This window comes from Thamnophis elegans, chromosome Z, assembly GCF_009769535.1.
Source record: "Thamnophis elegans isolate rThaEle1 chromosome Z, rThaEle1.pri, whole genome shotgun sequence".
NCBI lineage: Eukaryota > Metazoa > Chordata > Lepidosauria > Squamata > Colubridae > Thamnophis > Thamnophis elegans.
This window is the reverse complement of record NC_045558.1, coordinates 118652106-118675598: the sequence shown is the minus strand read 5'-3', so window position 1 is coordinate 118675598 and position 23493 is coordinate 118652106. Positions and strand designations below refer to the sequence as shown.

The 23493-nt window shown below is 40.7% G+C and overlaps 1 protein-coding gene across 1 annotated transcript in view; it reads left to right on the top strand.

The window, feature by feature from the left end:
* EPS8L1 (EPS8 like 1) overlaps positions 1–17503 on the top strand; it is a 43207-nt gene extending 25704 nt beyond the window's left edge. The window contains exons 15-20 of the mRNA XM_032237604.1: positions 6650–6746; positions 8270–8434; positions 10973–11072; positions 14754–14925; positions 16628–16760; positions 16988–17503. Coding sequence (XP_032093495.1) covers positions 6650–6746; positions 8270–8434; positions 10973–11072; positions 14754–14925; positions 16628–16760; positions 16988–17059 — 739 coding nt within the window. The 3' untranslated portion in view covers positions 17060–17503. The remainder of the gene's footprint in view (positions 1–6649; positions 6747–8269; positions 8435–10972; positions 11073–14753; positions 14926–16627; positions 16761–16987) is intronic.
* The last annotated feature ends 5990 nt before the right edge of the window (positions 17504–23493 follow it).

Below are 23493 nucleotides of genomic sequence, written 5' to 3'. Positions count from 1 at the left end.
GACGTAAAATTCCCCATCAAGTCTTTTGTATTTCAGTCCTGTTTCATTCTCTGTCCTCTTTTAAGGACATTTAATAAGTACTTTATTTATTATTGGATAATAAGAAATAATTGAGAAGTTGTTAGAATGGATATTTGTGGCATAGCTTCCAGAACTTGTAAGTTTCTTCTCTCATGGTTCTCTAAATTCATTTATCCTAAGATCTCAAGAGTCTTGATTCTTGCCAAGATCAAAAAGAGCCAAAATATTCTGGCATGTCAATCTTCACTCAATTTATTGACATTTAATCTGTTCTGTAGTGCTTTAAGAGCCGAGGTGGCGCAGTGGTTAAATGCAGCACTGCAGGCTACTTCAGCTGACTGCAGTTCTGCAGTTCGGCTGTTCAAATCTCACCGGCTCAAGGTTGACTCAGCCTTCCATCCTTCCCAGGTGGGTAAAATGAGGACCCGGATTGTTGTTGGGGGCAATATGCTGACTCTGTAAACCGCTTAGAGAGGGCTGAAAGCCCTATGAAGCGGTATATAAGTCTAACTGCTATTGCTATTGCTATTGAATTGAGCTATGCTGACAAATGTCTGTATTTCAAATGTTATTCTAACTATCTCTCAATCGAAGAATTATACCATGATTAGGTTAACTAGGATTAGTTGTCTAGGGAAACAAATTAACTGTTAAAATTAGTTTTTAAAGTTTGTAGCCTAGATAAGTACATAATGACTTACTCAAGAGCTAAGCATAAGTAAACTAACAAAAGATGTACCAATTGTAGAGGCCTTGAATTAAATTAGTTAAGAATTGAATTTTCTTCCTACTCTTTTTATGCACATATTCATACATTCTGATTAATTTATTCATACACATATATATGCAGATATGGGGAAGCACCTAATAATCAGTTGATAATGTGGCAGGGAAGAAGGGGAATCTCTCATAGTTCTCAAAATAAATTAAAACCAGACGGCTGTTTTGTAGTGGTGCTAGAAATTCTGAATTTGACCAGCAATGCTTGAGTACAAAAAATAAACTAAAAGTTTCAATGTGTCACTGAAATAATCCTTGCTAGTAACCGCTCCCTTTTCTTAATTCTTAGAATGGAGAGGTCTCTGGGTTTTTTACATCCTGTAAAAGGAGCTAAAACACATCCATGCTTTTGAGCTCTACCAAAAGATAACTGGGAAACACAATACCACAGAATTGGAGAAAATTCTTAGTTAAATTCTGGGCCAAGTAACGTGTTTGCCCTGTGGGAGAACTCTGGGATTATGTCTTGAAATAAAGAAAGAGGAAGCAGCAGCTAGTAAAAATTGTTGTTTCTGCTGATAAGAGCTCATTTTTATAGCTATCCGGGGAAATGCGCAGATGAAAGGAGATAAAGGAACTTTACAAGAAAGGAAAGACAATTGATAATTTCTCCTGTTGGGAGTGTATGTGTGTACATGCACATATACACAAGCATGAGTATTTCCCCTTCTTTGCTCTACCTCGTGGTGGAGATAGCATCTACCAATTTTGTTGTATGTTGGGAATAGACCCGCCTCAAAAACTGAATAACAGATAGCTGTTATCTTCGAATGTGATACAAAAGGATCACACAGGATTCTTACTAAGTACCCAAGTACACATGTATTTATAGTGTAATTTGCTCAACCTTTGTCAAAGTTGAACGATAATGAAGACAAAGCCAGTTTGGTCTAGTGGTAAAGGCACGGGGCTTTAAGCATGCAAGTCGGGTGGTTGACTTTGGATCAATCACCAGGAGACTGTGAGTTCCAGTCCCACCTTAGGCATGAAAACTGGTTGGGTGCCTAAAGCCAGTTACTCTCTCTCACACCTCAACTCACCTCATAGTTTTTTGTGAGGAAAATATGAGGAAGTAGCAGAAGTTGTGTTTGCCACCTTTAGTTACTAAAAGCACAATATCAATACCAATTTTTGAAACATTTTCAGACAATATTTCGATACTAGGTTTCATGCTGCAAAACTAAATCAATTTCAATTTCTAGAATATCCCCAACATATGCCTTACAGTCTAACCCCCCCCCCAAAAAAAACAGTGTCTGTGTGCGGATTAGAAAGGCTGAGCCCAGTTATGCAACTGAAGACTACAAGTTTCACTTACCCTGTTTCCCTGAAAATAAGACCTTCCTAGATAATAATCCCAATTGGGCTTTTGAGTGCATGCGCTAAATTAAGCCCTCCCCTGAAAATATTGCAACAGAGCAGCAGCCATGAGGTGACTATGCTCACCGCCTCCTGCACCTCAAAAATAATAAGACCTTCCCAAAAATAAGGCCAAGTACTTATTTCGGGGGTCAAAAGAAAATAAGATCTTGTCTTATTTTGGGGGAAACACGGTAGTAAACATTGCAAGACTTCCAATTATTTTGCAAGGAATGCAAAATGAGACAAAGCAGTTCTTTTTTTAAGCCAGTACCCAAATTATTCAGTTTTGTTTGGTCCAACACTTATGGAAGCAAGGCCCACTTGACTCCCTCACTGTTGGTGAGGATCACTTTTCAACTGTCGACATATTATCAGGAGGCTCCATTATGGTCGTAAGTTGAAGTCTACCTGTACTTGGTGTTTTCCCCTCCATTTTCTCCCATCACAGCAATCCTAGGAGGAAGGTTTGGCTGAGAGAGAATTATTGGCAGAAAAATAAAGTAGAACCTGAGTCTTCTCATGCCAGGTTTTGCCTCGCCCTCATGGTGTCTGTGATGGACATTGCCTTTCCAATAGTTCTCTGAAAATGTCCCTGTTCTCCCTTGTGTTAATATGAACATGGCTGTGGTAAAAAGCACACTCTGATATTGCCCAAGCTCATTCTTTTGCAGTCAAACAGCGTGCAGTAAGTTCATAACGTACAGGAGCAGAGAACAAAAGAACAAAGTAATAGCACAAGGAGCAGCTCAAGGGAACCTTTTAATTTATCCTTTGGAGACCCAGGGAGACAGGGACTTGGCAGGGAACCAATGAACAAAAGTCCTTTCCCTGGAGATAAAAAGAGAGGAAGAAACTTGGGTCTCCCAAGAAGTCTAGGAGAATAAAATAGAGGACCAAGACTTGGGAGCCCAGGTTACCTTAACAGAAAATGAAGTGAGTTGAAGGAGAACAGGAAAGGAACTGGAGTTCAGTTATTTTCTCCTCTGCTGACCTCTGGTTTGGATGAGACTTTGATGCATGGGAGCAAAGCAATTAGGGGAAAAGCTCTGGAAGCAGGAAGACAATTGGAGGAGGAGAGGCAGAGACACACGAGTGTCTTCCAAAAGGCAAGAAGCAAGAGTCAGGGGGACCAGGTGTTTTGGTGGTGGGCACGGAAGGGAAACGTAACAGGACAAAAATGAGAAGACAGCGGTTTTAAATAAAAATGGCGCTCAGAAGAAAACCAAGAGGAGCACAATGGCCAGCCAGTGAAGGTAGTATTGGAGTGGGGTGGGAATTGGGTGTCTCCTTTTTCTTTTTCTTCTTGAATTCCTATCCTTCTCAGAACCAGTTTGCAAGATGGGTGTCCCAGCCAGTCCAGCTCTGATCCTCATAAAATCTAGCTGGAAGAAGGATTGCAGATACTGTAGATGGTTCAGGGTGACTTTTCTGGTAGGAAATGCCACTTATTAAAGAAAGAGGCAATGGGTATAAACTAATATCTCATTTTGCCCTTTACCTGGTCATTATCTATTCCTTCCTTCTATATCACATTTTTCCCCTATTCTGTAATGGGGTAATTTTCATGAATCTGAGCATGACCAGAGTTGGTCACTTTGCTACTGAGATGGATGGTAACAGCTAGCCATCTTGCAATTTTCTTTCACATATTTTTATTGGCTGGATGCATGAAATTTCGGATGAATAGATACACAATTGCTTTACCCCTAAACCCAGCATATATTGAATGAACATGAAACAAGATAATCTAAACTTGAAATAAAGATAGTTAATCTGTTTAAAATGAGCTAAATTGAAATGCATTCACACGATGCCCAAATCCAGTATCAGTGTCAATTTAAGATATTGAAGGAAGTGTTGGATATTTATATCCAGTTGAATAAAACAGAAGTTACCACTATTAACTCTGTATTTGGGAGTTACCCTTTCATTCTTTATTATACTTACACACCTAGATTAAAATGGCATGACGTAAATAATACTTCACAATTCATTTACTAACCCTCAACTATTAACTAGATTAACCCTTATTTATTAACACTTAAAATGTTTAGTAGCTTAATTAGTTGATGACACAAGAATTGTCAGTTATATCATCCCATTGACCAAACTTCTTCTGCTTACTTCTGTATCTCATCCTTGTCTTTGCTGTGATGTAGACCAAGATCTATGGAAATTTTCAGGACTTCTGGGCCTTTAATTAATAGTGTTCTTCTTTTGGGTTCTTTTTAATGGATCAGCTTTGTTACCTGTCAAGAGCAAAGTTGCTTAACTTTTTATTACTGTTTCTTAGTCTTTGTATTTTTTCTTGTTCAATAGCACAATTTCAGTTTTAAAAAATGCACTGTTTTAATTATGCTGACAGAAGAACAGAAAACTTAACAATAATTCTTTTAGTCCATTGTGTTAGGAATCCTCACCGCCCGAGCTATGTCCCACTATAGGACATGCAGCCTGTTTGAAACTGGGCTGTGGGAGAAATGGACAAGCACACTTGCATGAAGCGCCATTCACGTGAGTAGACGGTGCTTTAGTGAAGGACACTTGTGCTCATGTGCGAAGCTCCACTTGCGTGACTGGAGCTTCACGCAAGTGTGCTTGTCCATTTCTCCTGTGGCCCAGTTTCAAACAGGCCAGGCCCCTGCTCTGTAGCAGGAATCCCCAATCCCCGGACCATGTAGTGGGCCAGTGCACATGTACACATGGGTACACACACAACTCAACTTGCCTCTGCTAGTTGACTCAACTCCTCTAATTGAGCTGTGTGTGTGTGTGTGCGTGTGTGCATGTGTATATACACAGACCTGCTGCTCACATGAATTGAGCTTATGCAGCCCAGTTTCCCTCTACTACCCCCCGCCCCGCCCCAACCCAGGCTGCCAAGCCACAAAGATCAGGGACTGCTGAATTATGTGAATTGCATATATTTGCAAGTAAAGAAGTAGTTGGGGGTAGTCACAAGGGGAATGTTAAAAAAATCAAGATGGTTGCTACAGGCTATAGGTAGTCCTCGACTTACAGCAGTTCATTTAGTGACCATTTAAATTTACAATGGCACTGACAAAAATGACTTAAACCGTTTTTCATACTTACGACTTCTGCAACATCCCCATGATTATGTGATCAAAATTCAGACGCTTGGCAAATGACTCATATCTATGGTGGTTGCAGTGCCCCAGGATCATGTGGTCACTTTTTGGGACCTTCTGATCAGCAAAGTCAACGGGAAAGCCAGATTCACTTCATAACTGGGTTACTAATTTATCCATTGCAGCAATTCACTTACCAGCGGTTGCAAGAAAGATCACAATACGGGGCAAAACTCACTTAACAAGCATCTCAGCTATAGTAATTTTGGGCTCAGTTGTAATCAGAAGTTGAGGACTACTTGTATGTGATCAAAGCCTGAACCTTTCTATGTGCATATATATATATGAGAGGGCTTTGGTCATATGGCTGTGGCCACCATTTTGACTTTGTTGACACACATACCATCACCAAACACCCCTGGAAACAGTAGTTCTAAGGAAGAAAATGCAGGACCTGTTTTTATACATTGCAACAGCAGCATCTTAAGAATAATTCCCCCATCTGTTTCTGGTGAGCATTCGTATTTATATGAAGATGGGTTATGCCACCTGCAGGTTTAGAGAAAAGATGTCTATGTTTAGTAACTTTAAAAAGAAACTAAGTGAATGAATAACTTGTGTGGCTTTAGAATAAACTAAATCAAAACCACATCTCTTTGGTGGACAGAGAATATTTCCATCAAAGTGAAAGTGAAAGGAATGGGAGATGAGACAGACATAATCTTGGGAGTACTCATCTCTAAAACTTTCAATAAAACACAATGACACCCATCCCCAGATAAATCTCTGGTTCCATTGGTGACTGATTAGGAAGAATGGGAAATGGATATCAAATTTGCAATAGATTTTCTGATTCTCAGAAAATATGAAATGAAAAAATAAAGTTTTCTGGGTCTAAATTGGGTGACTAGCATGGAGGAAAACTTGGAAAGATAGGACATGCATAGACAGTGGTACCTTAGTACTCAACTGTTTTAAAATTCATAGAATTACCCAACACATTTTGATGTGAAATTTTTGTCCTGGTATTCATCATTTGTTTGGTACCCAATGCCCAAGCTAGAACCTGTTGGTGTCAGCTACCTTGTGACTCACTACATTATTCTTTATGGGGAAAGCTTATTTGGCACCGATTGCACCTCCCGGAACTAATTAACAATGAGTACCAAGGTAACAATTTAACTGACCTCATCTAAAACAAATTTATTGACTATGTGCTAAGAGGCAACCTTGTTCCTTAATCATAAATCAACTTGCTATGTTCATTAATTTGTCTCAGGTCAACAGATCTTGGGGATACGTAAAAACGAAGTGAATTCCTTAGATGTGAAATCTGATCCACACAGATCATAGGTATTCTTGCATTAAATCCAATGCGTCTTCCTTCTCCCTCACAGGTGCAAACATTTAGAGAAGAAATCAGTGATCTGCACCCACAACTTCACAGCCAGAAACAGCAATGAACTGTCGGTGCTTCAAGGAGACATATTAGAGGTGAATTTATGCCAACCATGGTATCAACCATGCCAAAAAGAACAGCGGAATCTTTAATATAAAGAAGATGATTGCATTTGGGAATCCCAAAATTTGGAAACACAACAATTGTTTGCCAACCTGAAATTTTAATATGAAAATTGGCTGGGTGATTGTGGTTGTGGTTGTGAAAATAGGAAGAGGAAGAGCGTTATACCTGTTCACCACCTTGAGTTACTCAAGAATTACTTATAAAGGATTTATTTCCTTAGTGTATGGTATGAAGTACACGGATAACAGCAGTAAAGATGTATGGAAAAAAGCAAAAAATGATATGATACATATAAGAGGAAGATACATAGTCAATTTTGTAAGGTATAAGAAAGTCAAGAAATTATGTATTCAGTTACAAATATATATTTTATTTTAAAATATGTTAATTCATATAGAATACATTGGTTCATAAAGTTCAATGTATATTCTATATATTAATGTATTATATTTTATATTGATACCATTATACAAACCAGTGGTGGGTTGCAGACCGTACGCCCCGGTATAGGCATATCGGAGCCTGCCCGGAGCACCGGGTACCATTCCGGTACGGTGCTCTGGAAGGCCCATCCGCCCGCCGAGCTCCTTACCTGTCCTTTAAGCAGCTGGAGTGTTGCGGAGGCTTGCGGAAGCGTTGAAGGCAAGTCCGATGCATGCGTGTCCATGTGGGTGACGCCAGGCCCATTCCAACCATACCGGTTGGAACAGGATCCGGAACCCACCACTGAAACACACACAAACACTTGCAGGAAGTTCTTGACTTAGGACCACAACTGAGTGCAAAATTTCTGTTGCTAAGTGAAACAGTTATTAAGTCAATTTTGCCCCATTTTACCATCTTTCTTGACACATTTGTAAAGTGAATCACTGCAGTTGTTAAGTTAGTAACACAATTGTTAATTGGATCTGGCTTCCCCATTGACTTTGCTTGTCAGAAGGTCGCAAAAAGGGGATCACTGCAAGAGTCATAAATATGAACCAGTTGCCAAGCAGCTGAATTTTCATCATGTGATCATGGGGATGCTGCAACAGTCATAAATATGAAAAATGGTCATAAGTCACTTTTTTCAGTGCCACAGTAACTTTGAACAGCCACTAAACCAACTGTTGTAAGTTGAGATCTACTTGTATCTAGGCCATTTACCCAATTAAGCACAGTATTTTTTAATTGGAGGAAATCCACTTTTCTTCCTGTATAAGCTCTATTATATTACTTATGAAGAAATAACGGTGGCACAAAAGAGAAGCAAACAAATAAATGCAGAACTTCTGCAAAATTAGCAACAGTTAAATAATTGTGACGTGTTTGCACATGTGAAATCATGTGATTTTACTTGGTAGAGGCCAAGTGCCTCTATGTGAAAAGTAAATTGTGCACTGCTGGCAGAAATGGAATTATTTACGAAGCTGAATTAGGACAGTTGTGAGTATCACAAAAACTGGCTGGAATGTTGTCTCTGCTTATATGGAAATATTTTCTTTGTTGTTAGGTTCTTGATGATAGTAAGAAGTGGTGGAAAGCCCAGAATTGTTATGGTCAAGTTGGTTACGTCCCATATAATATTCTTGCTCCAATGCTGAATGGAGATCATTCCAGTATCCAGAACGACAAGGAAATTATTGTAATCCATGAAATCAACCCTATAATAACGGAGGTGAGTTAGACCAGGGGTCCCGAACCCCCAGTCCAGGGCCCAGCATCGGTCCACAGCATGTCAGTAACTGGGCTGTGCAAACAAGTGAAGCTCCATCCAGGGAATGCAGGCAGCGTGCGAAACCATGCAACTTCTGGTCGCTGGAAAAACCTTTCTGCATGGAATCTGTCCTTGGTTCCCGAAAGATTGTGGGCCACTGAGTTAGACTACGTGAATTAGAGCTTGCTTATTTCTGTTTTTTAACATTATGTATCCAATGGGATTTAAAATTAAAAACCAATATTTTAAAAACAGCAAAGAAATCAATCCAAACATTAGGGAAAAAAACATGAATGAAATGTATTTATTAATTTGATCTACCGTATTTTTGGGAGTAGAAGACGCACCGGAGTATAAGGCGCACCAAGATTTTGAAAAGGCAAATTAAAAAAAAAAAAAAGCTTTTGCACTCTGCAGACTTCCCAAACCCTCTGCACATCCTCATATTTTTGTGAAAAACAGGGCATGCAGAGTGTTTGAGTGGCCTGCAAAGTGCTACTGGTGGCTGGGGGGTGGGGGATGAGCAAAAAACGGCCCATTTTTCATGAAAACATGTTTTTTGCTTTTAAAAGGCCATGCATAGCCTTTAGGAGGCTTGTAGAGTTCTCCTGGGGGCTGAGGGGGGGCAAAAACAAGCAAAAAAAACAGCTTGTTTTTCACTCAGTTTTTCCCTCCCCAGCCCCCAGGAGCACTTTGCAGGCCTCCCAAAACTTCTGCACATCCATTTTTGTGAAGGGGGTGGGGTTTCAGGAAGCCAAAAATGCTGTATTCAGAATATAAGATGCATCCAGATTTTCACCCTCTTTTTTGGGGGGGAAACGGTGTGTCTTATACTCTGAAAAATACGGTATTAAGGTACACCTAGCTCACAGATCAGGACCATGGAAGGCCTACAATACAAAAAGTGGTCGGGTAGAATAGCCTTCACTTTTCTTAATCTTCTCCTGATATGTTAAGTTATAACTTGATCCGCACTTGATCCAAGTAGCCCTCAACTTATAATCACAGTTGGGACTAGAATTGCCATTTCTTTCAGAGGTGATTGTTAACTGAATCACATTCAATTTTACAGGCTTTTTTTTTTTTTTTGCCACAATTAAACACGTCACTATAGTTGTTGAATCACATGGTCATTAAACGAATCAGGGTTCCTCCGTTGATTTTGCTTGTCCGGAAGCCAGATGGGAAGGTCACAAATGATGATTACAGGAGCAGAAGATGCTGCAATGGCCATAAATATATACTGGCTGCCAAATGCCTGAATTTTGATCACGTGATACAAAGAACGTCATGTGCGTTTTGCTGGTAACAAGGTACCAGATGATGAATATCAGGCAGGAGAAGCAGAATGGAGAATAGGGAGGAAGGAAAGGCTAGTGAAGGGATTACTTCCTGTGGCAATACAGCTTTGCAAGTCCCACCTGTATCTCTGGATATAAGAAGCTGAGGACATGAAATGGAATATGCTTAGGCAGGGGTCCCCCAACCTGTGGGTCATGCCCCAGAACTGGACCGCAGCCTGTTCAGAACTGGGCCACGGAAAACGGCAAGCAAGCTTGAAGGTCCATTTACATGAGCAATAGATAGACCCGCTTGTATACAAAGTTTCATTTGTGTGAGTGGCACAATCACTCACATGGAACCAACACTTCCCCACCCTCTACCAGAAAGGTTGGGGACTGTTGTGCTTAGGTATATCCCTGGAGAATCTATTGGCGATTATTAGAAACCAAATACTGGACTAGATCAGGGAATTTCAGCCAGCACTACTGCCGTTTTCTCTCGTGCTCACGCTTCGCTATGCGTGCAACTGGAAAACAAGATGGCGACGCCGCAGGCCTAGCAGGGAACCCAGTTCGAGGGCGTGGCAGGCCTGGGTCGCTGCCGGTTCCAGTGAGCCAGGCTGCCAAACCACTACCGGTTTGGCCAAACTGGGCCAAACCGGTAGGAACCCACCACTGGACTAGATCTTAGGAAGATCCAGCATTGCAGCACAGAGGTCAAAGAGACTTAATAAAGTCTGGTGAGATTTAGGGAAAGCAATCAAAGCTTTCTCCCTTTGAGTTCTAGAATGAGGATCCCCAACCTATTAGATTCCGCAGACTGACTGCGGCAACTTAATTGGTTTCGGAGGCAGCAGGAAGGTAATGGTTTCATGTGTGCAACCTAAATCCCACACATTTGCAACCCCTGTTCTAGAAAATGCTGAAATATCAAAGGTGGATGAGGGTGGAATCAGGTCTGTATTCCACATGCATAACTTTATTTAAAAGTGCTGAAGATGGAAAACCAGCAGACAAAAATCACTTGTTAAAAAGTCCAAGGGTATCTAAGGATCCAAATGAATTGGGATTTTACATATTAAAACCCAGACACTATAGAGGACTAATTGCTTGTAGGTAATTAATGTAGCCTTGTCACCATATTTTCTTGTGACCTCTCTCCCAATTAGAAATAGACTTTTGCCACTTGTTGTTCTCCCTTTCTTTCTCTGCATAGATACCACCACCTCAACCACCAGCCAAGACCAAAAATCTACAGTCCGATGCTGTAAAATGGGTGAGCACGGAGGACCTTGACGTGGACGACAGTAAGAAAGGTGAGACCCCTTTTTCATTTGGAGTTGAAGAGTCAGCAAACAAGCAATTCTTCTTCTTGTTTTGTCTAAGCACATGGCCCAAATCATAGGTGAGAAATCCCAGGTTGATCTCTGGCCTAGTAAGAGCATAAGACTGAAAATTATGTTAGATGGAGTTGACTTGTCTACTAAAATATCCTTTGGACAATCTGTCTAGGATAGTGATGGAGACCTTGTGGTCCTTCAGAAGTTACTGATTTACATTCCAATCATCTCCCTCACCAATGTTCATGGTTGACTAGAACTATTGAATAGCTCAATAGCATTTAGAAACCACATGCTCCCCATCCTTTTATTTATTTTATTTTTTATTTTAATTTGTCAACAAGTACAAGGAAACAAGTAGGAAAAAACATATGAAAAATGGCACAAATAAATGGATATAAATAAGCAAAATATAACCATAAACACATAAAAACAGTACATATAAATGGGGACAGTAGAATAGGGACAGTAGGCACACTGGTGTTATTATGCTCACCCCCTTAGGGACCTCTTAAGAAACGCGTAAGCTCCACGGTAGACAGATTAAGGTAAAAGGTATGGGGGTTAGAGGAACTAGCAACAGGCTCAGGTAGGGTGTTCCATACATTTACTACTCTATTGCTGAAATTGTTTTTCCTGCAAGCAAGATTAGAACGGATTACGTTTAGTTTGTGTCCATTGATAGCCCTTGTGTTATTGCAGTTGAAGGCAAAGTAGTCATTAACCGGTAGGACGTTATGGCAGATTATCTTGTGTACTAAGCTCAGGTTGGAATGTAGACGGCGTAGTTCAAGGTTTTCCAGGCCTAAAATTTCAAGCCAGGTGGTGTACAGAATTTTATTACGAGCAGAGGAGTTGAGTACTCTTCTTGTAAAAAAGCTCTGGACCTTCTCTAAGGTTTTAAAGTCCGGAATGCAATGTGGGTTCCAGGCAGGTGAGCAGTATTCAAGTATAGATCTGGCAAAGGTTTTATATGCCCTAGTTAGCAGCATAGCGTTACCAGAGAGAAAACTATGTAAAATAAGTTTGACAATTCTGAATGCCTTTTTGGCAATGTTGGTACAGTGAGGTCTGCGGCTTACAAGGTCTTTCGAAATGAGTACTCCTAGATCTTTGACTTGCTCTAGAAGAAAGCAATATGGTCTATATCTATGTCCAAACAACGAAACTAGCTTCTCAATGGTTTCCTAACATGTTTGATCATGTGATATTAGAAGGAAAGTATAAAAATATCATTTTTGCACCTGTAAAACCTGAGACTTTATGAAGGTGACGGTTTGTTCCCTGAGCTTGTGGGTTGGTTTAAGAACGTTTTGTTACCAGGCGAGGTATCATCTCCAGAAGAGTTTAGGGGTGTCAGTGTCCATGTTCTTCTGTTTATAAGGGCTCCAAAATGGGTCAGGTGTGGATCGGGTGGTGGTTTGCTCAGGGATGCGTTTCAGGCTTGTGTGCACTTCGGGCACACGTGTGCATGCACAGTAGTAAAAATATTGCTTCTGCGCATGCACAGAAGCAAAAAAACAATGGTGGTGCCTATAGTGCCACCGATAAAACCGCTTTGGGGGTGTGCCCTGCTGAGTTAGTACCGACTCGGCCGAACTGGACCAAACTGGTGTGTCAAGTGAGGGTCTTGTGATGGGTCTTGCAAATTGCAAGTCATCAGCCACCCTACCACCCTACCACCTGCCGTGCTCTTGAGTTCTACAAAGCCTGGCAATCCACAAGCAATTCCATCAACAGACACATGGACCTACAACCAACCTACAAATCCCTCAGAATCCAAATCAACTGTACAGCCACCCAGACACAGCACCGACCCTCAACCAACCCACCCCGCAACTAGCACTTCACCTCCCAATGACCCACACCTGACGTAACCTCCCCATCACAAGACCTAGTACAAGGCCCTCACTTGACACACCATCACCTGACCCATCACGAAGTCCTTATAAAGAGAACACCAACATCTGCTAAACTCTGCTGAAAATGTTACTTAGGCCTGGTAGCAAAACATTCAGAAACCAACCCATAAGATCGGAGAATGAACCTTTACCCTCATCCAGGGGTGAAATTCAGCAGGTTCTGACAGATTCTGGAGAAACGGTAGCAGAAATTTTGAGTAGTTTGGAGAACTGGCAAATGCCACCTCTGGCTGGCCCCAGAGTGAGATTTTGCAATATCCTTCCCCCAGGAGTGGGGAGGGAATGGGGATTTTGCAGTATCCTTCCCCTGCCATGCCCACCAAGCCACGCCCACAGAACTGGTAGTAAAAAAAAAATTGAATTTCACCACTACCCCCATTCTACACCCGAGCTACAGATATTCACCACTATTGAGACTCTATCCCATGTCCTGGTGTCTTTTCTACAGCACTTAGCGCCCTACCCTCAAAACTCCTCTTGCTAAGTGAAGAACTACTTGCTCTGACAATGACCACATTTTCTTTCTACCTCCTGGCTATTTCTTTCAATTAAAGAAGTTCTTTCAATTAAACCACGCTGGTTTGCTTTCATAGATGTACTCTCTGTTAATGATACAGCAAAAAACATTACCTAAAGCCCTGGGATGAGGTCCCTAAAAACAATGGACCTGGTTTTCCAAACGCTTGGTGTAATCTGTTGTAGATAATCCAACCTTCCAGAGGTCTGTGCTTCAACATTTGGAATTCTCAGAAACTATCGTGAATAGCAATAGCAGTTAGACATATACCGCTTCATAGGGCTTTCAGCCCTCTCTAAGCGGTTTTACAGAGTCAGCATATCGCCCCCAACAACAATCTGGGTCCTCATTTTACCCACCTCGGAAGGATGGAAGGCTGAGTCAACCTTGAGCCGGTGAGATTTGAACAGCCGAACTACAGAACTGCAGTCAGCTGAAGTAGCCTGCAGTGCTGCATTTAACCACTGCGCCACCTCGTCAGCTGGCTGATGATATGAGTTGTTAACCATTAGATGCCCAGATCCAGGAAAGTTGCACTTATGTTCTCATACCACTGGGAAGTACAGATAGTCCTTGATTGAGCCCTAAATTTATGTTGCTGAATGAGACATTTGTTAAGTGAGTTTTGCCCCATTTTTACAACCTTTCTTGGCACAGTTGTTAAATTAATCATTGCAATTGTTAAGTTAGTGACTTGGGTGTTAAGTGAATCTGATTTCCCCATTGACTTTGCTTGTCAGAAGGTCAGAAAAGCTGATCGCATGATCTCAGGACACCGCAACTATCACAAATATGAACCAGTTGCTAAGTGTCTGAATTTTGATGCTGCAACTGTCCTAAAGTGTGGAAAACCTTTTCCAGTGGTGTAATTTTGAACCGCTGAACTGCAGAACTGCAGTCAGCTGAAGTAGCCTGCAGTGCTGCATTTAATCACTGTGCCACCTCGGTTCTATTAAGCCTCCAAACGCTCTGCATGCCCCCCTTTATTTGCAAAAAATGAGGCATCAGAGGGTTTGGGAGGCCTGCAGAGTGCAAAAACTTTAAAAAAAAAAATTACCTCTTCAAAATCATGGTTTGTCTTATACTCCGGTACGTCTTCTACTAAAAAAAAACCCCGTAGTTCTTGCAGTTACCTACATACAAGGACAAATCATTTGCTTCTCCATGCCCATTTCCTTCCAATGAATCCATGAGTGACATCTCTTTCTGCTCTGGTAGATCACTTCACCATGGTCAATGAGGAGCTCGTCCTGAGGCTGGCCAACGGGACAAGTGGCGGTAGTAAGCCTCTTCACATCCCACGTACTCTGGATACAGATGCCCCTTTAGACTACAGTTCAAATTCTGATCAAGTCCAGACCTGGTTGGAGGCCAAAGGATTCAGTCCAATGTGAGTTGGCCTATGCTTCTCTTTGAAAAAATACATGGTTGGTAATGAAATCCAGGCACGTGTTTCTCTTTAAATCATATCAGATTCTAGATCAGAGATGCCATGCATGTTAACGCTCTTTGTAGTTGACAAACATCTAGTCTTTCACTGAATGACTTCTCAATAGCCATAATATAAAGCAGCAGCAGCAGCTTTCCTGAATTAGCAATAGCAGTAGCACTTAGACTTATATACTGCTTTATAGTGCTTTTACATCTCTCTCTAAGCAGTTAACAGTGTTAGCCTATTGCCCCCAACAATCTGGCTCCTCATTTTACCCACCTGGGAAGGATGGAAGGCTGAGTCAACCTTGAGCCTTGTGAGATTTGAACTGCTGAACTGCAGTTAGCAGTCAGATGAAGTAGCCTGCAGTACTTCACTCCAACCACTGCACCACCCAGCTCTTAGTTGATAGGCTTCTAAAATGTGCAGCTGAACTATGATTAACTATGGATTTTAGGTGTGTACCTAAAATAGTAACTAAAGTTAAGAGTAAAACTCTGTTAAATAAGATTCCTATTTAATTGGGGCGGTGGGAGGAGTCTCTCACTGGCTAACAACAGTCAATAGGGACCTAGCAACTATCTGATTGGCTGTCGCTTACCCAATGACGAAAGAGGTGTGGTCGCTCAGTGACCTAATCGTTGGAGATAATCTTTGCTGCAATCGTTAGAGTCCTAGCACTATATGGCGGAGTGAGCTCCCATCACTCAGCTCAGCTTCGGGCCACCTAGCAGTTCAAAAACATGTTCTATTCAAGCAGATAAATAAATCCCACTTTGGTGAGGAGATGAGCTTCATGCAGTTAAAATTCTGCCGGCACTGGACCTTCTCAATTGCAATGCACATTTGTGAGGCAAATTCGGTGGAGGCTCAGGGTCCAAGATGAAGCTGAAGAAAAGTAATTTGTTTTTCTCTCTGGTGTGGAGCTAGCTCACCCCGTGTGGTGCATCTTGTAAAACGCATGAGCATGAATCAAGAAGGGCTAACAATCTTAGGCAGCCTACCTATTACTCTGCATTAGAATTGTGGTCCCCTAGCTAATGTAACATCACCTTATGCTAAGTAAATAAATTAAACCCAATGATGATTTTTTTTTAAGAGTTTCATTATTTTTTAGTTACAAAACTAAACATTCCATCTTTCCTTATGCAGTGTGTCATCTGGGTACAAACATCTCTGTGCAACATCCTTCCTCTTTTGCCACATCTTTCATGTTCATATTAACATTATTTCCTTAGGTTTAGTATTATAATATATTGTGCATTTAAACATTATGGAACTCTCCATTTTTCTTCTTAATATCTTCTAGTAATAATATATCAACATTATACATCATCATTCTTATCATACACATACTAACAGTTTTTGTCTTATTTATATCTTTATCTGTATATTATCTACTTATTTTTTTAGCTTTCTTCATTTCCAAACTCCTTTTTTCTCTCTCCAACCATTGGTAAAATACTTCTCAATGGGTAGTATTTTCAGTACCAAATTTTTATTGGTACTTTAGACATTCTGCTATTTGGTCAAAAGAGCTGCCAGAGTATAACCTAGTTAGAGGACCCTTTCAAATCGGTTTCAGAGCTTAAATGGAATGATTCCTTTTTTCTATGACGCTCTTATTTATTCCGCCTACTTTTTTCCCTCCTTCCTGCAGGATTGTCAGTGCCTTGGGAATTCTCAATGGCGCTCAGCTCTTTTCCTTGAAAAAGGATGAGTTGAGAGCTATCAACCCAGAAGAAGGTCCTCGAGTCTACAGCCAGGTTACCATCCAGAAAGCGCTCCTAAAGGTACCAGGGATTTTGACATCTCTTCCAAGGGTTGGGTCAACTGAGGCCATCAAGAGCACAAGAAACTAAGAAATCTATCAAGATTCAGCAAAGATATAATAGAAGGGCTGAGAGGGATGGGACAAGCACAAAGGATGCCAAAGTTTCAAAGCAGTAGATGACATAATGAGAGTTTTGTGCTTGGAAGTCAAGCTCTTCATCCTTCATTTTCTATTATTTTCTTCTAGGATTCTGGGAAAATGTCAGAGCTAGAGGCCGTGATGGCGAGACAAAAAAGAAAAGCAGAAGGATTGGACTAACAGAGCTCACCTTTTGTGTGGCAGTATGACTTTGCTAAAGAAATGTGGAAATGCCAGATCTTTCTATAGGATCAGAATCTACATTATGTAGGGAGATCAGCGTGAAAGAATTGGTGATAATTGTTACTGTGGGTGTTTTATATTCTTAATTTTCTATAAAGAAGAGAAACGTACTGGGTATCCCCAATTTCATGGAGCAATCTTCTACCACTCTCCCTATTCCTTAGTTCTCAATTATTTTTAAAATAAAGAAAATTATTATGTCCTATAGAATCTACACTATTCTCCATTTTGGAACAATTTGCTTAATTCTCCTTGTAGAATTATCTCTTGATCTCTCAGTAGGAAAATACAAATATGATATAGTGTGTGCTATCATCCATTCAATTTTAGTTTTTTCATTAAACATCAGCATGGATATTGTTGAAGAGATTTCCGCCCCCCCCCCCCCCCAGTCGTATGGCCTTGTGGACTCTGCATGTAAATCCACATAAAAGCAATAATTTTTATACACAGTTAATCCAAAAACATTGTAGAAACTGTAGTCAGAATTCTGCCTGCATTTTCAGTGAGTGACATTTTGCAACTCTCATGAACTTTTAAAGCAGATCATCCTGTCTAGCCAAAATGACTCCATCTGTCCTTTTTTATAGGTTCCTGTGAAATAATAGCTGAGCATAAAAATATTAAATAATCTAAGGAAGTGTGTGTCATAAAAATGATGAATTATTATTATTATAAGAGTTAATTGCTCAAAATTCAGAGGCCTTTCTTGTTCACAGAACAATACATTTTTTGGCCACTAGGTGGCAGTCGGCAGCCTCTGTGGTCAAAACAAGCTGTTTAGCTACAAATAATTTCCCTGCAAATCAAAAAGCTTTAGCCAGATTTTTAAGATTTAGCCAGCTTCTTCCTATTGTCATGAAAGCAATTTTATGGAGAAAATGAACTGAATCAGCTGCTTTGAAGGAAAATATGATGTTTCAACTTCAAAAAAAAAAAGATTTTCTGATAAAATGGGGCCATTTGCCTTGAAACTTGCTGTGCTGAGGTTCCATTATAGAGTATGTGTGTATTTCTGTATGTGTGTGTTAGGTAACTGTTTAATTGGCTCTTTTTTCCACTAGTTTTCTCACAATTTGATGAACGTGTGTAGAACAATGCACCATAATTTGATTGCTGTGCTACTAAGGCAGTTTTGGTTAGAAGTTTCTTGAGTTCAGTTTTATCCCTAAATCTACTAGCAGTTCTCCACAAACTGTTTACTCCAAGCTGCCAGTAAGATTAATGTTTTTATGGAAGAGAAAGATGTGGATGGTAGAAAACACTGTTTTCCTGTAATAAATCTAATGCAAGAAATATTTATTTTAAGCCTATTTATATAACATTATGATTTCTATTAAAACAAATATTAATATTTGTTTTTAAAAGATTGATTTTTAAAAGTTCTTTTTTTAAAAAAATGAAATTGATTTTGAAATCTCTCTCTGAAACAAGGTCCCTAGTTTTTAAGCCAAATGGGTTTTTGAGCAGCATGTAAATCTCCCAGGAAATAACATTTTAAACAACATTTTTAAAGCCAGAAATTTTGTTTTCTGGCTGCTTTGCAGGAGAACATCATTGTAGGAGGACTACGAATCAATCCCAAGATCATCTATTCCTCATGGGGGCACTGATGAATCCAATACAGGTAGTCCTCGACTTACAACAGTTAATTTAGTAACCAAAGTTACAACTGCACTGGAAAAAAGTGACTTATGACTGTTCTTCACACTTACAACCGTTACAGCATGGACGTGATCAAAATTCAAATGCTTGGCAAGTGATTCACACTTATGACAGTGTCCCAGAGTCACATGATCCCTTTTTGCGACCTTCTGACAAGCAAAACCAACGAGAAAGCCAAATGCACTTAACAACCATGTTACTAATTTAACTGCTGCACTGATTCACTTAGCAAATGTGGCAAGAAAGGTCAATAAAATGGGGCAAAACTCACTTAACAAATGTCGCGCTTAGCAACAGAAATTTTGGGCTCAATGGTAGTCATAAGTCGAGGACTACATGTAAGGGGTTTCAGTTTAGTTTGCACCCAGGAAATTTAGCGCAGTCCAAAAAAGCCACACAGGAGACCATCTCTCATTGGTAACTAATTAAGATTTGCACATTTTATGTGTCTGATTTATGTTTTGCAAACTGCCTAACAGCCCAAGTTCTTGTTTGTTGTAGTGCGACATGATGGAAATGCAGTATCTCTTATTGTTTCAGGACTTGGGGAGATTTTATGGAAGATATTGTTAATTGCATTAAAATCTGTAAATAAATTTTTCGAGCAAGAACCCGCCTCATATTTCCATATATATCTGTCGGAACCCTGACACATGCAAGCAATGAATAATAATGCAACTGGTGCAAATACACTGATCTATTAATCTCATTAGGATTTTCATTGATCATTTATTGACCTACTGATGTTTTCATTTCACCCCAGTAGAAATAGTCTTCTGGACAGATCTGATTTAGTGGCAGAGTTTCAGTTGTATTCTTAAACCATTATATAACTTCAGGGCTGCTGTTTCTCCTAAAACTTGTTATTCATATTTATTCTATTCTTATAGACTGGAGTTCTGTTAAATTTTTCCCAAGCTTAGCATTAGAATGAGATCAAATGATTTTAAGAAACTACTACCGGTAGTTAAAAAGAATAGGTTGACCTTCTCAGTTTTATGGTGCGAAATGGGCGTATCAAGATGTAATAGAGGGACATGTGAAGTGAAAAGAGAAGAGAAATAAAAGAAACACTGAAGAAATGGCAAAAATGTTTTGCATTTACTGTAGAAGGGTAAAACACCGAAGTATTTCCACTCTTTGGTGGAATTCCACATTTTCTTCTACTGGTTCAGTTCCTGCATCAGCTTTCTATGTGAAGTCTAGACTTCTGGGTTCTCAGGATTTTTCTCCATTCCACATGATTGATTGATGCCTTGGTCTTCTGGCTTTTTAGTTGAGAGCTCAGGATTTTGTCTGCAGTGTCCCAAATATAGAACATAGAATAATCAGGTTGGAAGAGACCTTGGAGATCTTCTAGTCCAGTGATGGCGAACCTTTTTCTTACGGCGTGCCAAAATTGCACACACACATGTTATCGCTCATGCGCACATGCCCACAACACTTCACTCCTCCCCTGCCACCTGTGCATGCTCACACGACCCGCCCCATGCATGCATGTGCGACACCTCCCCAGGCTCCAGAGGCTTTCCTTAAGCCTGGGGAGGACAAAAATGGCCTTCCCCAGCCCCCCAGAAGCCAGAAACGGATTGTTTCCGAATTTCAGGTTGGTCTGTTGGGCCCTTTTTCACCCTCCCCAGGCTTGAGCAAAGCCTCCGGAGGCTGGGAAGGGCGAAAAACGTTCACAACAGCCCAATCGGAAGTTCGGAAATGATCAATTTCCAGCTTCTGGAAGACCTCCAGGGGACCCGGGAGGCCATTTTTGCCCTCCCCAGGCTTGAGGAAAGCCAGCGGAGGTTAGGGAGGGTGAAAAAAAGACCTAATGGGCCAACCAGAAGTTAGTTCTTGAACTTCCGGTTGGGCTGTTGGGGCTGTTTTTCACCTTCCCCAGCCTCCGGAGGCTTTCCTCCAGCCTGGGGAGGGCAAAAACAGCCTTTTCGGACTCTCCGGAAGGGAATAAATCAGCTGGTCGGTGCACGCATGTGCGCCAGAGATGACAGCTGGCGGGCCAGCAAATATGTCTCCATGAGCCACCTGTGGCACCCGTGCCATAGGTTCACCATCACGCTTCTAGTCTAACCCCTGTTCAAGGTAGGAAACCCTATAACATTCTGGACAGAATGTTGTCCAATTTCTTCTTAAAATCCTCCAGTGACGGAGCACAACTTCTGGAGGCAAGCCATCCCACTAAATTGACCAGAACTGGATGTGGTGTCATCATTTTACCCTAATAGCAACACCCTTTTGAGTTAAAAAAGAAAACCCACCCAGTGAGCTCCATGATCTAATGAGAACTTAACCTGGATTTTCTCCATGCCTGTCCAATACATCAATTGCTATTTCTACATAGCTCCCTCCTTGCCTCCCACTGCTGGATAGAAACCACAACACTGCTTATTTGGCCTTGGCTTGGTGGAAGCAAGTCCAAGCAGCTTGTTTTGAGGAAAGTGTCTGGATTTTGCAACTTGAACACTGTGGTAAGCACTGTTTATGAAGCAGATTCTTTTGGAGCGGGTCTGGGCATGCTTTGGAGGGCAGATACCAACATGGGCTTGGCCCACCAACTTCAACCGGCCAGGAAGAATGGAGGGAGGGGGGGAAATGTTGACTCCGTCTTGCCTGGCATGTTGGGTCCATGGGATCATGGATTCCATGAACTCATAATAGCACAGCGAGGTATCTAAAAGTTTCAAGATAAACAGTGACATGTGCTGAAGATGGAATGCGAGTTCTGGTTTGACAAGGGTATTTAGGACCGGGGTTGGGAGCTACTGAGAAGATGACTCAGTCCTGGCGTGAAATATCACTTCAGTTGCCAAATTCCAATATATTGCCACATCCACACAAACACACACACACACACACACACACACACACAAAACCCTTCAGAGATCTTCCTTTTGAATTTCCCAACCAGCAGCAATCTCCATTGGGGAAGCAGCCGTAGAAGATGCTGAGAATAGGGAAGGGCTGGAGGAAAATCCAGAATTTTATTATACATTAATCAACTGTCTAAGTAGTTATGTGGGTCTTGGGCTTTCCTTTCAATGAGTTGGCAAACCAGGATGTAACTTTGTGGAGAGCAGGCAAGAGACTCACGGGAAGACTGGCAACTGGTTGAACAGTCACACCCATCAAAAGATCATAAATAATTGTCAACCATCCTCCAGAAAGATGTCAAATAAGGTGCAGTAGAGCTCCATCTTTGCTTCTGTATTATTCAACATTACGACATTTCTAGAAAGTGGAATAGATGAAAGTGATGCTTATCAAATTTACAGATAATTGATTAGACTTTAAACAACAAAATCATTGAACATTGTTTTGACTTTAAAAAAAAATCCAGCATGATGATGTTCAGTGGTCACCAGTGTAAATCTTCCATCTGAATAGAGGTTAAAAAAACCCCCACCAAATTTTGGATTAAGGAGATCTGGTGTCTACTGTCCAACTAGAGAACCCAAAACAAGGAAACACTCTTGGGAAATTTAAATTCCCAAAAGAAAAAACTTTATTGGATAGACTGTATTGGTACTGAAGAAACAAAAACAATGCTGTTTTCCCCATGCAAATGCTTGCCTTGTTAAACAACAGATTGCCCTTCTCCCCACCCCTAGTGATCCCATTGTCCAGTTATGAGATGTCCTTTTGTTATGGGAGAGTCCATCTCTTTCTCAAGCACCTTCAGTGGTGACTTTGATGGCTTCAAAGCTCTCATGATCTCCCCATACATTTTTGGCATTCCATCTCCCCCTCCCCCAATTCATTGGCAAGTTGAAAAGCATTAAGGTTTGAAAAAAGCAAAGTGGTGCAATCTTGACACCTGGATTAGCAGAAGTAAATGTGCGAACGATCTATCAATGCTAGTGGATCATCAACTGAATATAAGCAAGCAGTGAGACGCAGTAGTTAAAAAGACCAATGCAGGATTTTTGCTATACCAGTGCCACTTTGGATTTCATTTGGAGTTATGATGGGTTCAGGACACTGCATTTTAAAAGAGACACAGAAAAGGTGACGTGGATTCAGAGAAGTACAACCAGGATTAAGGGGTCTAGAAACCAAGTCCTACAAGGAACAATTAAAATCCCTAGTCATATTTAACTTGAAAACTAATGATTGGTATAATAATGAGCTACATAACTCTTTAAGTGTGTAATATACCTAGAGGGGAACAATCTGTTCTCTGTTGATACTTTAAGCTTGATAAGGACAAAGGATTAAAACAAAAAAAAGCGAAGATCCAGACTGAGTATTAGGAGGAATTTAAACATGGTACGATTTCCAGAAACACTTTTCCGTTTAGTAGTGACCACCAATTATGGACATTTGAGTGGTTCCCTGCAAAAGTGAAAGGTTGGGTTATACAACACGTGAGCTGTCTGTCAGACAGGCCACTCACACATTCCTTATACACATCTTCCCTACCTCATCTGACCACAGAAAATTATTCAACATAGTATCCTTAATACGTCTGTTTTCTATGGAGAGGGATTCTTTATTATTTGTAGGAAGCAGCTTTCAATCATGAAAGTCCCTATCCATACTCCAGAAAGATCCGGATACAAGTTGATCATCTCAGTGGGAAAGAATTAGGTAACCAAGATCACAAAAAGCAGCAGCTTTTTTTGTGATCTTAGGAGGAGGAAAAGCTTAAGAGGAGGAATTTTTCTATCCTGGGCTGCTACCCCTCTAAATTATAGCCT